Source organism: Zonotrichia leucophrys, chromosome 26 (assembly GCF_028769735.1).
Source record: "Zonotrichia leucophrys gambelii isolate GWCS_2022_RI chromosome 26, RI_Zleu_2.0, whole genome shotgun sequence".
Classification (NCBI taxonomy): Eukaryota; Metazoa; Chordata; class Aves; order Passeriformes; family Passerellidae; genus Zonotrichia; species Zonotrichia leucophrys.
Window position 1 is genome coordinate 4,241,861 of NC_088195.1, and position 16,445 is coordinate 4,258,305.

General features: G+C 48.6%; 1 protein-coding gene across 1 annotated transcript; it reads right to left on the bottom strand.

Moving 5' to 3' along the window:
• Window positions 1-15,389, bottom strand: PIGR (polymeric immunoglobulin receptor). Its single transcript, XM_064732921.1, has 11 exons — window positions 15,192-15,389; window positions 11,519-11,614; window positions 9,078-9,407; window positions 7,912-8,235; window positions 6,995-7,321; window positions 5,561-5,878; window positions 3,100-3,220; window positions 2,494-2,612; window positions 1,808-1,927; window positions 1,621-1,682; window positions 1-829 (listed from the first exon to the last, which is right to left on the bottom strand). Exons 2-11 carry the CDS (start codon window positions 11,598-11,600, stop codon window positions 704-706), a joined length of 1,929 nt encoding a protein of 642 aa, XP_064588991.1. The 5' UTR covers window positions 11,601-11,614; window positions 15,192-15,389; the 3' UTR covers window positions 1-703.
• Between the last annotated feature and the right edge of the window lie 1,056 nt (window positions 15,390-16,445).

Sequence of the window (16,445 nt, forward strand, 5' to 3'; positions counted from 1 at the left end):
CTGAAAATCCATGATTCAGGAATCATATGTTTCATCCTCAGTGAAATTCTGGAATCCACAATTCAGTAATAATTTGTGTTTATCCTCAGTGAAGTTCCGTGTAGGCCATATAACCCAGCCTGCCATTGTCACTTCTTCCTGCACTGCTTTATCTGTGGAATATTCAGCTTTTCCCACCCTTTCTGTGCCTCTCTGGGTGGGCTCCTCTGTGATATCCCACAGACGCTGAGTTCCCCAGTCTGCTGAAAGCCACTGGATTCTTTATTGCTCACACACAAACACTCCAGGCGTGTCTGCCCTGCAGGTGCTGCCCTCAGGTCGGGAAAGCTCAGAGGAATCAAAAGCATCAGATGCTGTTCTAAAAGGTTTCAGATGCTGTTATAAAAGATTTCCCAGCTGCCTTTAAAAGAAAATGGGATTTTTTTTTTTTTCACAATGCTCCTTCTGGCCTCTGAGAGCCCAGTGTAGGAACTGGGGCTGCTGGTGGGATGAGTTCCTGCTATTTCCCAGCCCAACCTCCTCACTCAGACCTGCCCTTCCAGCCCCCCTTGCCACCAAACCGCTCCTCCTAAATCACCACGCGAAGCTGAATTTAAGCAAAAAACAAGTCAAGCAGTAGCAAATTGTGGGAGAAATGAACAGTGTTGTTTGCTGACGTTGTGATCCTCAAGGCAGAGCCAGTCCCAGGCGCTGCCACCTCCCCTCAGGCCTGGTCCTGGGGTGGGGGCACGTCCAGGACAGCGCTGTCCCCCCCAGAGCTGGCCTGGGCAATGTTGCTGGAGGTGACCAGGAAGGAGGAGTAGGCGAGGTCAGCTTCCTCCTTGGAGCTCTGGGAAGGACAGGAGGACACAGTCAGGGCATGGGGACGGGCAGCACTTTGTGGATATCTCAGGATAACACGGGGACACTGCAGGAGTGGGACAATCCAGTAGCTCACACTGGTGCTGATGTGAGCATCAACCCCAAAAGCTTTTAGGTTTGGGATTCCTTGGCAAGCCTGTCCTTGGCTGTTGGCATCCAGCCCCCGTGTCCCAAAGTTCCTGGGTTTTACTGATGTCCTGACAGTTGCCTTGATTGCTCCAGTTCAGCTCCTGGCACTTACACCACCCACACCTGGGTGTTGATAGAGACTTTGAAAAGCACAGGCTTGAATGTGGCACCTGCAGCCACTGCCAAATGGGGCCACTGCACCATGATCTTGCCCAAGGGAAGGCACAGAAAATTGGGGAAAGGCAGAGATCACAGCAAATCTCAGCCCTTGCAATGGCAGAGCCCTCCCTGCTCTCTGTGCCACTGAGAAGTGGGATGTGATGGTTTCCAGCCATCTGCTCATCTCAGCGATTTGTATTTTTGGTAACAAATTCAACCTTCCTGATGCTGCATGGGGCTGCCTTGGTTTATTTCTTGAAGCAAAGTGGCTGCTGTTAATGTCTCAGCTAAAACAGGGAGTGAGGACAGGGGTGAGACCCCCCCACCCCCCCCATGGGGGCTGGATCTGGGTAAAATGGAGAGCACCTGGGTATAAACAAAGCCCCTGGGAGGTGACAGTCCCCCTGGGACAGACTGCAGGGCTGTGGCCACATCTCCCAGCTCAGTGGCCTCTCTCCTGCCTCCCCTTACCCTTTTTGCCTTCGTTGTGTTGGCAGCACTGTCCGGAGTGTCCGTGGTGGTGGTGATGAATTCTGCAGGCAGAGAAAGGAAGGTGTTGGGGAGGGGGAATGGCTGGCAGGTGTTTCTGTGGCTTTTGTGGGGTATTTCAGCAAGGAAGGGCTGCCCCTGATCCCGGGGCTGGGCTGGGGTCACTCACCATCCCCTCCCATGGAGGTCTCGTGGGTCTCCTTCGCGCTGTTGCTGGCACTGAAGTCCCTCACGCTCTCAAAGTCTGACATGCTGATGTTGGTCCTGTAGCTCCCCACAGACACCAGATCTGGTGGGAGAGAGGAGGAAAATCCCTCAGGTCTCGCACAGAGTGGGTGGGAGCATGTTAAGAGCCAAACCCTCTGTGCCAGGTGATGCTGTGGCACAATGGGCAAAGCACAGGGAGGGCTGGGCTCTGCCTCAGCCTGGACACTGGGAGCTGGAGCTCTCTGGATGGGTCAGAGCAGGGAGTTGGAGCTCTCTGGATGGGTCACAGGAGGAGCAGGAGGTTGGAGTTCTCTGGATGGGGTCAGTTGGAGCTCTTTGGATGGGTTAATGTGAGAGCAGGCTTGAGCTCTGATGGGTCGTTGAGTTCTCTGATAGTAGTGTGAGCAGGTTGGAGCTCTTGATGGTCACAGGAGGAGCAGGAGGTTGGAGCTCTCTGGATGGGGTCAGTTGGAGCTCTCTGGATGGGTTAATGTGAGGAGCAGGGGGTTGGAGCTCTCTGGATGGGTCACAGGAGAAGCAGAGACCTCCCTGCCCATCCTGGTGTGGTACCAGGAGAGCAGAAAAGCCCAGCACCTTTAACTCAATGCTGCTGCTGTTTCTTGAGAGCCCAGAGAGGCAGGGACTCACCAGATCTCTTCAGCTGCCTGTACTTGACAATGGCAAAAGCTGTCACAGCAATCAGGATCAGGCCAGCAAGAGGGCCCAGCACCAAGGCCAGAGTGTTGGAGCCTTGACTTTCATCAGAGCTGGAACAGAGAGAAAGAGAGAAATCTCACTGAGAATGATGCATGTGAAAATCCAGCAGGCTGAATTTGGGTGGGATGGTAATTCTGAGTAAGCATGGTGCAATTCAATCAATGAACTGGATTCTAGGGCACAGAATAAAACAAAACCCAAATAAAAATATAGGCTTGAGGTCAGGCTGAAACAGCTCATCAGCAGCTGGGTTATAAATACGTGAAGGAAAATTCTCTAATATTAGCACAAGTACTTTATACCTGGAATTTCTAATAATTTCCTTCTGATACTATTTTCTTGAACTGGAGATTAATTGTGAGTCATCTTGCCCTTTGCTGTCACTTTTTATCTTCTCTGACATTTAGAGCAAAGTTCTTTGGGGACAAGATTTTTTTGTGTGTGTTGCTAAACAACACACACAGGGTGTACAAACACAAGGGGTTTTTATTTAAACTCCACAAAAATGATAAATGGCAGGGGATGGAGAGAACCAACCTTTCTGGGGCAGCTCCTTTCCGCACCTCAGCGTCACTGTGGGCTCCTCCTGGGGGAACAGCTCCAGGATCATGGCTGGAATCAACATCCAGGAACTCTGGGATGAGATTGGCATCTGTCCCTGTGTGTGCCAGGGAAGGAGAGGGGTCAGAGAGCAGCAGCAGGAGAGCTGGACACAAAAACTGCTGGGATGTGTTTGGATGACGTGGAGCTGCTGTTGGGGGTTTTGGCTTTCCATGAAAGGCTCTTCAAAATGGGGGTTTGAGGCCTGAAATGCCCTCACTCACCACCAAAAAATTTACTGTGAAAATCTCAAGTAGGATCTCCCTGTTTATGTACTTTTGAAAAAGTCTTGTGTTTATAAATTCTGCATCTAATATTTCCAGGTCAAATTTTACCTCCTTGCTTTGCTTTTTACTCCTGGCTCTTTGCCCACCAAAAGCAATGCAAAGGGGCTGTTTTACCCTGCTTTCACTTTGGCCATCACCCACTCAGGATGGGTAAATATCAGATACCCAGGGCTCTATTCTTTCTCTGCTTCTAACAATATTCCTCCTCCCAAAACCATTTCAATTCCAAAATACTCCTCCAAAGCTGAGACTAAGCCCCTTGCTGTTTATGTCAGCCTCTCCTGCTCCTTCCTGGTTTCCTGATTATTAAGATAAGAAGTTCCCTGGAGCTAGAGCTCTGAACTTAATCAGTTCTTCACCTCAGAGATGCCAGATGTTGCCTAAACTAAATAAACTAAGTAAATTATTATTATAAAGTATTATATAATACATTGCATTATTATAAAATGGCAATAATTATTATTAGATAATAACATAATAATACATATATGTAATTACTATAAAACTAAATTAATATATTATAACATAAATAAAATTTTATGTTATATATTATATTATTAAATAATAATTATTATTATTAAATAATAACATAATATGTATATATAATTATGGAATTATGATTAAAGATTATTTATTGTAATTAATTCTATAATAATATAATTATAATCTAATTAATATAACGATATAATAAATAATTGTTATATCTAATAATATTACTATATTATATCTAAATAATATTACTATATTATTATATATAATAATATAGCAATAGTATTTATTAAAAATTAAAAAGATTATAAAATAAAATATTAATTGTAATAGGAACAATTAATCAGCACGGGGCTAAAAGTAAAATTGATATAGAAATAGGTGAGTTTTAGACTGAAAGAGGTTTTTTACGATTGGGAAGTCAAAACTGAGAGACAAGAGCCCTGAAGGCAAAGTGTGCAAAGCCGGGAGGCTGCGAGGTGCCAGCGCTTGTGCTTTGAGCTGCTGCTGCCTAGCGGTGATGGAGAGCACAGGGACCCGCAGGCACAGCCAGCCGAGAGCTCTCTCGGCACAGGGACCAGCAGGCACAGCCAGCCGAGAGCTCTTCTGGGCACAGGGACCAGCAGGCACAGCCAGCCGAGAGCTCTCAGCACAGGGACCAGCAGGCACAGCCAGCCGAGAGCCCTTCTCAGCACAGGGACCAGCAGGCACAGCCAGCCGAGAGCTCTCTCGGCACAGGGACCAGCAGGCACAGCCAGCCGAGAGCTCTCCTCGGCACAGGGACCAGCAGGCACAGCCAGCCGAGAGCCCTCTCGGCACAGGGACCAGCAGGGACAGCCAGCCGAGAGCTCTCTCGGCACAGGGACCAGCAGGGACAGCCAGCCGAGAGCCCTCTCGGCACAGGGACCACACACACCCACAGTGGGGACCACCAGGGCACAGCCAGCCGAGAGCTCTTCTGGGCACAGGGACCAGCAGGGACAGCCAGCCGAGAGCTCTCTCGGCACAGGGACCAGCAGGGACAGCCAGCCGAGAGCTCTTCTGGGCACAGGGAGCAGCAGGCACAGCCAGCCGAGAGCCCTCTCGGCACAGGGACCAGCAGGGACAGCCAGCCGAGAGCTCTTCTGGGCACAGGGACCGGCAGGGACAGCCAGCCGAGAGCTCTTCTGGGCACAGGGACCGGCAGGGACAGCCAGCCGAGAGCCCTCTCGGCACAGGGACCAGCAGGGACAGCCAGCCGAGAGCTCTTCGGCACAGGGACCAGCAGGGACAGCCAGCCGAGAGCTCTTCTGGGCACAGGGACCAGCAGGACAGCCAGCCGAGAGCCTCTGTCAAATCAGGGACCCGCAGGGACAGCCAGCCGAGAGCCCTCTCAGCACAGGGACCAGCAGGGACAGCCAGCCGAGAGCTCTCTCGGCACAGGGACCAGCAGGCACAGCCAGCCGAGAGCTCTTCTGGGCACAGGGACCAGCAGGCACAGCCAGCCGAGAGCTCTCAGCACAGGGACCCGCAGGCACAGCCAGCCCAGAGCTCTCTCGGCACAGGGACCCGCAGGGACAGCCAGCCGAGAGCTCTCTCGGCACAGGGACCAGCAGGGACAGCCAGCCTTGCCCGGAGCTCACCTTCGCTCATCTGCAGCTCCACGGCCATGGTTTCCCCGAAGACCCCGTTGCGCTTCACCCCGCACCAGTACCAGCCTTCATCTTCCTCGGTCACCGGGTCCAGGCTCAGCACCACCGTCCTGGCGTTTGGTTCACAGGCATCCCCTGGCTGGGGCAGCCCCTGCTGCTGCTGCACGGGCAGCATGGCACAGCCCGTGTTGCTCCACCTGCACCAGTATTTCTCGTAGGAGTAATACTTGCAGGGGTAGCAGCAGGTTAAATTCACCCGCGAGCCTGCTTGTGCCTTCACCACCTTCTTTCCCGTCAGTGAAGGTTCTCCTGTGAAGGCAAACAGGACATCAGGGCTGGGGGAGAGGTTTCAGGGGTGGGAGAGGCTCTCAGCTGGTGGTGGTGCTGCCGGGGATAAATAAAACCCCTGGGAGGAGACATCCTTGGGACCCTTGCCCCTTGGGACAGCCTTGGGACAGAGTGCAGGCCTGTGGCCACATCTCCCAGCTCAGTGGCCTCTCTCCTGCCTCCTCTGACCCTTCTTGCCTTCCTTGTGTTGGCAGCACTTTCCTGCTTGGAAGGAAAGCGCTCCTTGTGTTGCTAAATTAACATGAAGATGCTGTTTATGGTTCTCTTTGTAATAGATGGTGTGTATAAATTCATGCTCAGGCTACAGTAATCTCACCTGATGAAAATCCTGATTACCTACAGTAATCTCACCTGATGAAAATACCAAAGGAGGGTTCTGGGAAATTTCCTCTCACGAGATTACAGTGATCTGCACCAAGATCCTAGCCTGAATATTCGTCTCCAGAAATGTTGATTCCAGAGGATTATTTGTCTGAGCAAACCCCAGCAATATGCATTCATCATCCATAAGATAAATATGCATCTCCTGGAATTTGTGTTGCAGGAGATTTTCCTCTAACAGTTTGGGAAACTCTCAGCAAGAGCTGGCAGCAAGAAAGGAAAAACTACATGAATATGCTAAAAGGATAAAATCAACAATAAGGAAACAAGAAACCCTTCCCAGCAACCCTTGAACCTTAGAAATGTATAAAAAGACTTTGTGAGAGCTGTGTCTTTGTGATGTACAGAGGAGAGGAGATAGAATGCCCTCCCTGTCTCACCCAACCTGGTTCAGCACCAATCTGATCTTTGCTTGTGGCCTTTTTACAATTGTATTTTAATTATGGAATAAATTCTCCTTATTAATCAAATTGGCGAATTAATTTATAATGTCTTCTTGTAAGGCTTAGAAAATATTTCATGAGAATTTTCTGTGAATGCCTTCCTGTAAAACTGAACATTTCTGTCTCAGTTTTAAAGCTGCTGGGGTGAGTTCAGGCTTGGAGCTCACATCCCTTCCCAAAAAGCCAGATTGCTCACGTGGGGTGGTTCTGTAGCTCCTGAGCAGGCAGAGAACTGCCAGTGCACAGCCCTTACCTGGAACAACCGTCAGGTCTGTTGATGATTGCTGCTCCCTCAGCTGATTTGACATGCACCAGTAAGTGCCTTTGTCCTTCTCCTGCAGCTGGTTCAGGATGATGGTGAGAGTTTTGTTTTCGGGGTTCTCAAACATGGTCACTCTTCCTTCATAGGTGTCCTGCACACGGCCATTGTTGTCTATGATTGTGGTACCACACTGCCTGCCTCTCTGCTTGCACCAGAACCTCGAGGAGTCATTTAGCAGAGGGTCATAGAGGCACTCGAAGCTTGCTGAACCTCCAACTTTTCCAGTTATGTTGGTCTTGAAGTGAGGGAAATTTTTGTCTGTTGGTAAGAATGAAATGAGCAGTTATAAGAGTCTCACTTGTGTCCATGGGGCACCCTCCCAAGGAAATCAACATTATCAGATCAAACAAAGCTGCTATGGGAAGGCTCAGTGGTGCAAACATCAGGAGATTGTCCTGGCACTGGTGGGAATTCATCCTAAAAGGTCAGTCAGGCCTTGCTTTTTCCCAAATTCACGGAGTGTTGTTGGCTTTGTGGACAGATATTCCAAAGCTTTGTTCCCTTTGCTAGAGGGACCATCTACATCTGTCAGTTTGAAATTTCAGGAGCTGGGGGCTTGAAGAGACAGCTTGCTTGCCTCACACTGGGAGGGTGGAATTTGTTTCCTGCAGTTTTGGGTTGGGGAACAGAGCTACCCAGGTCTGGGAAGGTGAAGTCTGGCTACAAGCTTCATTTAGTGATGGTTTAGTACATTACAGGTGGTTAAATGAATAGAAATAAGTATATGGATGAGAGAATAGGGTAATAGCAAAGAGAAATTCAAGTTCCTGCTAAATCAAGTGACACTGCTGCTGATGCTTCTGAAAAGCAGAAGAGAGGAAGGGGAGAACACTCTGGGAACAGCTCACCCTCGTAGATAAACACATCCAGCTCCTTCTTTGGGTCGTCCTTCTCATAGTCACCGGCCCCACAGTAGTACAAGCCTGCATCTTCCCAGTCCATCTGAGTCATGGTGACACGGAACGAGCCTGAAGTGTCCTCAAAAACCAGCTGAAGTCCCCCTGGGACATCTGTGCTCTGATAGCTGTTGATGATGTTCCTGCAGCCGTCCTTCTCCTTCTTGCACAGGTATTTCTTCATGTCGGCTGTCTCCTTCCCAAAGCTGCAGGTCACGGTCCAGGTGCTGCGCAGCTTCACGTAGAAGAGCTCAGCATCCTCAGGAACAGGTGGGGCTGTGCACAGAGACACTCAGGGGATGAAATGAACCCTCCCTGAAAGCTCCTGCAGCCCTCTCACACCGGGCAGGCCAGAGGTGGAGCCTTCGTTAAGAGGGAGAGGGGGAAAACTCAAAGAAAATGGTGTTTTAGGGAGTAAAATATTGGTAAAGTACCAAGAAAATGGTATTTGAGGGAGGCCTAATATTGGTAAAATACTAAGAAAAAAACTCAAAGAAAAGTGGTATTTTAGGGAGTCTAATACCAAGAAAATGGTAAAATGCCAAGAAAATGGTCTTTGAGGGAGGACTGAGGATGTAATAACTTATGTTTAAGAGGGAGAGGGGGAAAAAACTCAAAGAAAATGGTATTTGAGGGAGTTCTAATATTGGTAAAGTTACAAGTTGGTAAAATACCAAGAATATGGTACTTTAGAGAGTTCTAATATTGGTAAAATACCAAGAAAATGGTATTTGAAGGAGTCCTAATATTTGTAAAGTACCAAGAAAATGGTATTTTAGGGAGTTTCAGGGGTGTAATAACTAATGTTCAAGAGGGATAGGGGGAAAAACTCAAAGAAAATGGTACTTTAGGGAGTCCTAATATTGGTAAAATACCAAGAAAATGGTATTTTAGGGAGTCTTAATATTGGTAAAATACCAATTGGTAAATTACCAATTGGTAAAATACCAAGAAAATGGTGTTTTAGGGAGTCCTAATATTGGTAAAATTACCAAGAAAATTGTATTTGAGAGAGTCCTAGTATTGGTAAAATACCAAGAAATGGTATTTGAGGGAGTCCTAATATTGGTAAAATAGCAAGAAAATGGTATTTGAGGGAGCCCCAAGGTTGTAATTACCTTCAGCAACGCTGAGGGTGACTCTGAAGGAGAGCCCTCTGCCATTGATGCCCACGCCACACTGGAAGGTGCCGGCATCGCTCATCTCCAGCGCTGAGATGTTGACCAGGAAATGGTTCTCCTGGGGGTGGTCAGTGAGGGTCACCCTGCCCTGGTAGGCAGCAGCCACGAAGTCGGAGGACACCACGGTGAGGCAGCTGGAGCCCTTCTGCCTGCACCAGTATTTCCTGTCGTGCTTGTTCATCGGTGTCGGGGGGTAGAAGCATTTCACGGTGACCGAACCTCCCTTCACGCCGTGCACCTCCCTGGGGCCGAACACGGGGCTGGAGACTGCGGGAGAACAGGCTGGGTCAGTGTCCTGTGTGCCCCAGGGCTGTGTGTGCCACCCTGTGTGCCACCAGGTCCATGCCTTGTGTGCCACCAGGGCTGTGTGTGCCACCCTCTGAGCCCCCAGGGCCCTGTGTGCCCCGGGGCTGTGTGTGCCACCCTCTGTGTGTGCTCCCCCAGTGCCCTGTGTGCCCCAGGGCTGTGTGTGCCACCCTGTGTGCCCTGTGTGCCACCAGGTCCATGCCTTGTGTGCCACCAGGGCTGTGTGTGCCACCCTCTGAGCCCCCAGGGCCCTGTGTGCCCTGGGGCTGTGTGTGCCACCCTCTGTGTGTGCCCTGTGTGCCCCCCCAGTGCCCTGTGTGCCCCAGGGCTGTGTGTGCCACCCTGTGTGCCACCAGGTCCATGCCTTGTGTGCCACCAGGGCTGTGTGTGCTGTAGCAGATAGGGCCTGGCGTTTGGAAGATCTCGTGATGTTACGGGAAGACAGGGCCCCTGTCCCCTTAGATAAGAAAATTAACATAGGAATGTAGCCCCCTGAACCAGATGCCAGTAACTTTCCACTTGCCCAGTAACTTTCCATCCCTACTAACCATAGATGGTAAAGACAGACCCTCGCCTGACGTAGAAGCCCCTTAGACTATAAAACCCCACGAGAAGAGAGAATAAAGGCCTTTGACCGTCCACCATGTTGGTGTTAGCGTGTTTCTTAGGCCCGAGCGACCCTGGGAAAGGGGGTCGCCGTGCTGTTTCCTGAAACCAGGCCACCTGCCTTGTATCAGAAGGCAACAGTGTGCCACCCTCTGAGCCCCCTGGGCCCTGTGTGCCCTGGGGCTGTGTGTGCCACTCTCTGTGTGTGCCCTGTGTGCCCCCCCAGTGCCCTGTGTGCCCCAGGGCTGTGTGTGCCACCCTGTGTGCCCTGTGTGTGCCACCAGTGCCCTGTGTGCCACCAGGGCTGTGTGTGCCACCCTCTGAGCCCCCAGGGCCCTGTGTGCCCCAGGGCTGTGTGTGCCACCAAGGGCCCATGAGGTCCTGTGGCAGTGAGGGACACCTGTGAGGTAAAGGTGCTCCCCATGACGCCTTCAGATTTTAGGTTTTATATTTTTCACATCCTGTACTGCACTGGTGTAGAACTCTGAACTCCCCATGGAATGTTAGAAGGCCTCCACATTTTGGTCAGACAAAAATCCCTTTGGGCCTGCAACTCAAGGACACCTCGTGCCTCAGGCCTCAAATATAAACAAAACTGAATTTTGGGGAGCAAGCTGGGGGTATCTGCCTTCATTACCTGAAGTTGGAATTGGAGAATTAACCCTTGATGTGCAAAGAAACCAAACTTATTTCAGTCTGAGAAACTCACTACCAGTGCCCATTTTGGGTGTAGCCTCATAGGAGGCTTTGCCTGCCCTCAATGTACCTGAAGACCCTTCATGAAATACATCCACTTTTATCCTTTTTATCTGGCCTCTGTTTCGAGAAACTCTAAAAACTGTTTTTGAGAAACATTGTCCATTTTGGGTGTAGCCTTGTGGGAGGCTTCGTGTGCCCTCAATGCACCTGAAGGCCCTTAATGAAATATATCCACTTTTATACTTTTTACTTTTTGTTTGGCCTCTGTTTCAAGAAACTTGTGACCATCATCCATTTTGGGTGTAGCCTCATAAGAGGCTTCATCTGCCCTCAATGTACCTGAAGGCCCTTCATGAAATATATCCACTTTTATCTTTTTAACTTTTCGTCTGGCCTCTGTTTCGAGAAATTAAAAAAAACGTTTTTGAGAAACATTATCTATTTTGGGTGTAGTCTCATGACAGGCTTCATCTGCCCTCAATGTACCTGAAGGCCCTTCATGAAATACATCTACTTTTATCTTAATTTTTTGTCTGGCCTCCATTTTGAGAAACTCATGACCATCATCCATTTTGGGTGTAGCCTCATGGGAGGCTTCATCTGCCCTCAAAGTACCTGAAGGCCCTGCATGAAATATATCCACTTTTATCTTTTTAATGTTATATTTTTCTCTTTTTAAGCACCATCCAGATTCTCCTCCTCCCTTCCCAGTGCCACCCCTGGTCCTTGGCCACCCCAAACCTGTGCCCCATGCAGGTGACACTCACTGGCTGCCTTGGGGGGGTGTCTGCTCCTTACACACCCAGCTGGGACCAAGGTGAGCAGGAAGAGGAACGCCAGTAAAGTCATTTTTCTTGCATTCCCTGGAAAAAAAAACGTGGAAGATATTGAATAATCATATTTGCAAAATGTTAATCATCTAATAATCTTCGTGCTTGGAGGATCTGAGAGTTGTGGCTATGTGAAGTAGAGAGAAATTTGGTTTTTAATTGCTCCTGTTGAGGAATTAGATGGGAAAAAGGGAGTTAATAATAATTCTGTTCTTGCCTGGGCTGCTGCCTGTGGATCTCATCCCAGCACCCCAATATTCCCTTTGTCACAGAATTCCTGATTGGAGCCTCTATTTAGTGACTCTTTGTTTCCCTGGTCTCTCCAAGGACTCACAAAAGAGAATAAAGAGGATATTTTCACCTCTACTTTTCAATTCTTTCCTCATCTGCTAAGGAATTGAGTGAGCTGTAGGGATTTACCTCCAAAAATCAGATTTTATATGGATTTCCTGAGCACACCTCTTGATCCACCTGCCTGTTCCAACTTCATAGAAGGCACCCACAGGAGCTGATGAGAGGTGCCAAGGAAAACCCTTGTAAACAACCAGAGCAATTTGATTTCAGGGCATCAAGTGACACAATTTTATTGAGGGTAATTCCCAGCAGAAGAAAAAAATTTTTATTTCCCTGTTAAGATGAAAGGTGTTCTGTTGTGCCTCTTCCTTGTATTGTGATTTCTCCTTGCTCAATGGCCACTTGTCCATGGCTAATAATTAACTCACTGAGCATGAAAAATTCTCTTTCAAACACATCCCAGCAGTGGCCAGCAAGGCAAACATAACAAATTCTGCACAAAGCAAACAAGGTGGCACAAAGAGAACCTTGATGTTTGCCCCTGGCTGACAGCAGCTCCTCTGCCTGATGGTCACCTCCAGCCTGTGGTGCAAGCAGGACCCAGCTCAGCCTTGCCCAGCTGGGCAAAGTTGAAATAATCTCTTATTCTGATTTCTTCTAAAAGTTCAGCTGGTTTTGGGGTGCAGCCCATGTTGTTCTGTCAGGTCTGGAAGGGTTACCAAGATCTGAACCCACCCAAACCAGAGGTTCCTGTGCTCTTGCACCACCAACACCGACAGCTCTGAGCTGTCCCCAGCCCTGTTTTCTCAGATGCTGTTAAAATGTAAATGGAAAATGACAACATAATGACCTTTCCTCTTGCTTTCCAACTCAGGGCAGATAATTTTGTTGTTGTTGTTGTTGACTTCATGTAGTCCTGAGAAGGAATTACACTGTTATTTATCTGTTTTGATTTACTGCTGGGCTCTAAACCTTGCTGCAGCTCCTCTGCCTGACAAGGACATTTTACACATTTTGTGTGTAAAGCCCTGGGGAGGGCAGACCCCCCCTCATCTCTAGAGATGTGTTTTTAGTGTCTTTACCCTTAAAACTGGCTGATGGTCATTTCCAGGACACTTCTCTGGATGTGGGTTGGGACCATCACCTTCCTCTCCAGTACTGTTTTATGGCTAAATTTTGATATTTTCCAGGTTTCCAGCAGCAGTGCTTTCTGGCCAGGCTGGCTTTTCCAAATCTCCTCCATAACAAGACTTTCCTCATATTTCTGTTGTGCTTTTGGGATTCTGTCAGTTCTGGAGAGAACCATCTTCAGATTTATGGTGATTTGGGAGAGACCAGGACCTGACCCTCAAGCTGTGCAAACTTAAGCCTACAGCTGCTCTGTCTGGGTATGGAACACCAGACTCCAACTCCCAAATTCTGCTGAATTCCTGCTGCAGGGATTGCCAGGGATCAGCCCAGTCCAGCCCATTAGATATTAACTATTGCCCCTAACAATGACCAGCGTCAAGGCCATGCCATGGCATTGACAAAACACGAAGGTTTAATTGTGACATTTGTCACTCCAGCCTGGGATCCCTTCTGGCTTTTTGTGGAATGTTTGCTGCTATTCAAATAGTTGAGAAATAATAACATAAATGCAATATATTGCATATATTCTATATATTTTATATATATGTAATATTTTGCCCCTCAAATCCTCTTGACCCATGGGGAAGCTGTGCAGATGCAAATTGTTGTAGAGAGAGTTGTGCTATGAGGAGGTGCTGGAGGCTTCTGTGCCCAGAAAAAGGGCACAGCAACAAGTTTAATTTTGATTATTCACGTCTTCAACTGCCCATCAAAGTCACTGCTGATCTTGCCTTGCCATGGGTTTTATTTGCTGCAGTGGAATGGGAAAAGCCACCAGTCCACCCCATTTCCATGGGGTTAAGAATGAGCAATCAGCTTCCAGATAAAAGATCGAGCTGACCAAACATGTGCAGATAAAATAAATAAATTTTTCCAGTTCCAAGCAGATACCTCCTTTACAATATTGAGAGAATAAATAAAGGGGGGCTCATTTGGTGATGCACTGAGCAGAAACAGCAAGATAATTTCTTGCTGAAGATTATCAGGGTTTACCAAGAAATCAGCAGTTTTTAGGAATGCTTGGGACCCTCTGAACTAAGATTTTTTGTGTCAGTTAAACATATGAGCAACTTATTTCAGAAAAGAAATAGAATAGAATAGAATAGAATAGAATAGAATAGAATAGAATAGAATAGAATAGAATAGAATAGAATAGAATAAGCAGCAGCTCTCATGGCAGTGACTGCAATCCCATTTGAGGTTGTGCTGCTGGCTCAGTTTTATGTTCCTTTCAGCTGTTGGATCCACTCTACACTAACCTGAAACCTGATTTTATGTTCCTTTCAGATCCTCCATGCACCCGCTTGTTGTTTTTCAGATCAGACCTTCATGGTTCATTTGTGTCTTGGGCCAGAAAGTGAAACCAACTTCAGCACTATTAAATTATTTTAGTTTAATTCTCCTCTGCCTGCAAGGAGCAGGAACATTCCATGGCCCAAGAGCACAGGTTCACCTCAGTCTGGAGGGATGGATGGTGCTACTGTGGATTCATTAACAATTGCAATTAGGTGATGTTTATTGGTAATTCAGAAATGTATTCCATCTATAGGAATGTTCCCTTTGCAGAGTAGGGATTCAGGTGTGTAGGACCCACACCTTCACGGGTCTGAGTGGGACAGGGCTCTGCCAGGCTCCTCTGATTTCACTTTTAGGACACCACATCCAGTCCATTCATTTAAGCTTCAGGTTCTACTTATCCTCCTGTAACTGTACAAACGTCTCAGGGAGCTTCCAAAGCAGCTCCTTCAGGACACAGCTGCACCAATTCTCTTCTAAAATTTCAAAATATGTCTGTTGGAGTTCAAAAGCCAGTAATGACCTCAGGCTGCGTCGCAAAATTTAGATTCCTACAGTAATAATTACTGACTTTTCTTTCCTATGTTAAAACTTAATGCAAATATTGTAATGATAATTTATGTTGGGTTTTTTTTTCCCAGAAATTAAGTATTAAAATTCTGCCTCAGAGAAGAAACCATAACTGCCACAAGCCTGTTCCTATGGTTCTTCCAGAAGAAATCAGCCTCCCACCAGAGAGCTCTGAACACGAAATGGCTCCAAATCGCTGCTTCCCTCCCGTGTGAGGAAGGCTCCTCAAAAGTGGCTCAAGACTCGTGTTCTTCTCCTTCCCCATCCCAGCACAGCCCTACAAATTGGCATTCCCAGATGCCAAAGCAGCATTACTTACACTCCAGGCTCCTCCTGGCACTTCTGTCTTCCCCTCTCAGGCTGACCCTGGTAGCTCTGTGAATGTCCAGTGTCCTGTGTCCCCGTGGGGCTGTGGCAGTGCCAGCCTGCTTTAAATACTCCCTGCACCTTCAGCCCTGCCTTTCCACCTGCTGTGCCTTAAAGGAACAACATCCAGCAGCGCTGCCAGGTGAGCTCTGCCCACATGGGGCTGGGAGCCAGAGCCCAGCCAGAGCCCAGCCAATGCCCAGACTGCCCAGACACTGCCCAGCCATTGTCCAGCCAATGCCCAGCCAGAGCCCAGACAATGCCCAGACAATGCCCAGTTACTGTCCAGACAATGCCCAGACAATGCCCAGACAATGCCCAGTTACTGTCCAGACAATGCCCAGCCAAAGCCTGGCCAATGCCCAGACACTGCCCAGCCATTGTCCAGCCAATGCCCAGCCAGAGCCCAGACAATGCCCAGACAATGCCCAGTTACTGTCCAGACAATGCCCAGCCAAAGCCTGGCCAATGCCCAGCCAATGCCTGGTCAAAGCCCAGCCACTGTCCAGCCAAAGCCCAGCCAATGCCCAGCCCATGCCCAGCTCATGCCCAGTTAATGCCCAGCCACTGCCCAGCCAGGGCCCAGCTCATGCTCAGTCAATGTCCAGCCAAAGCCCAGTCAATGTCCAGCCCATGCCCAGTCCATGCCCAACCAAAGCCCAGCCATTGTCCAGCCAAAGCCTGGCCCATGCCCAGAACTGGGATCTTCAACAGATTTATCAGATCCTAAAGCCAGCCTTGGAAGTATCTTTCATTTAGCTGAGGGTGTTGAGCTCCGTTTTTTCTATGAATGTGTAGGTCTTGGGGTGAGAAATGATCTTTTGGGGTGAGAAATGATCTTTTGGGGTGAGAAAGGAGCTCTCGGAGCAAGGAAGGATCTTTTGGGGTGAGAAAGGAGCTCTTGGGGTGAGAAAGGAGCTCCTGGGGTGAGGAAGGATCTCTTGGGGGAAGGAAAGAGATCTTGGTGTGAAAAAGGATCTTTTGGGGTAAGGAAGGAGATCTTGGGGTGAGAAAGGAGCTCTTGGGGCAAGGAAAGAGCTCTTGGGGTCAGGAATGATCTTTTGGGGTGAGGAAGGATCTCTTGGGATGAGGAAGGAGCTTTTGGGGTGAGAAAGGAGCTCCTGGGGGGAGGAAGGATCTCTTGGGGGAAAGAAAGAGATCTTGGGGTGAAAAAGGATCTTTTGGGGTAAGGAAGGAGCTCTTGGGG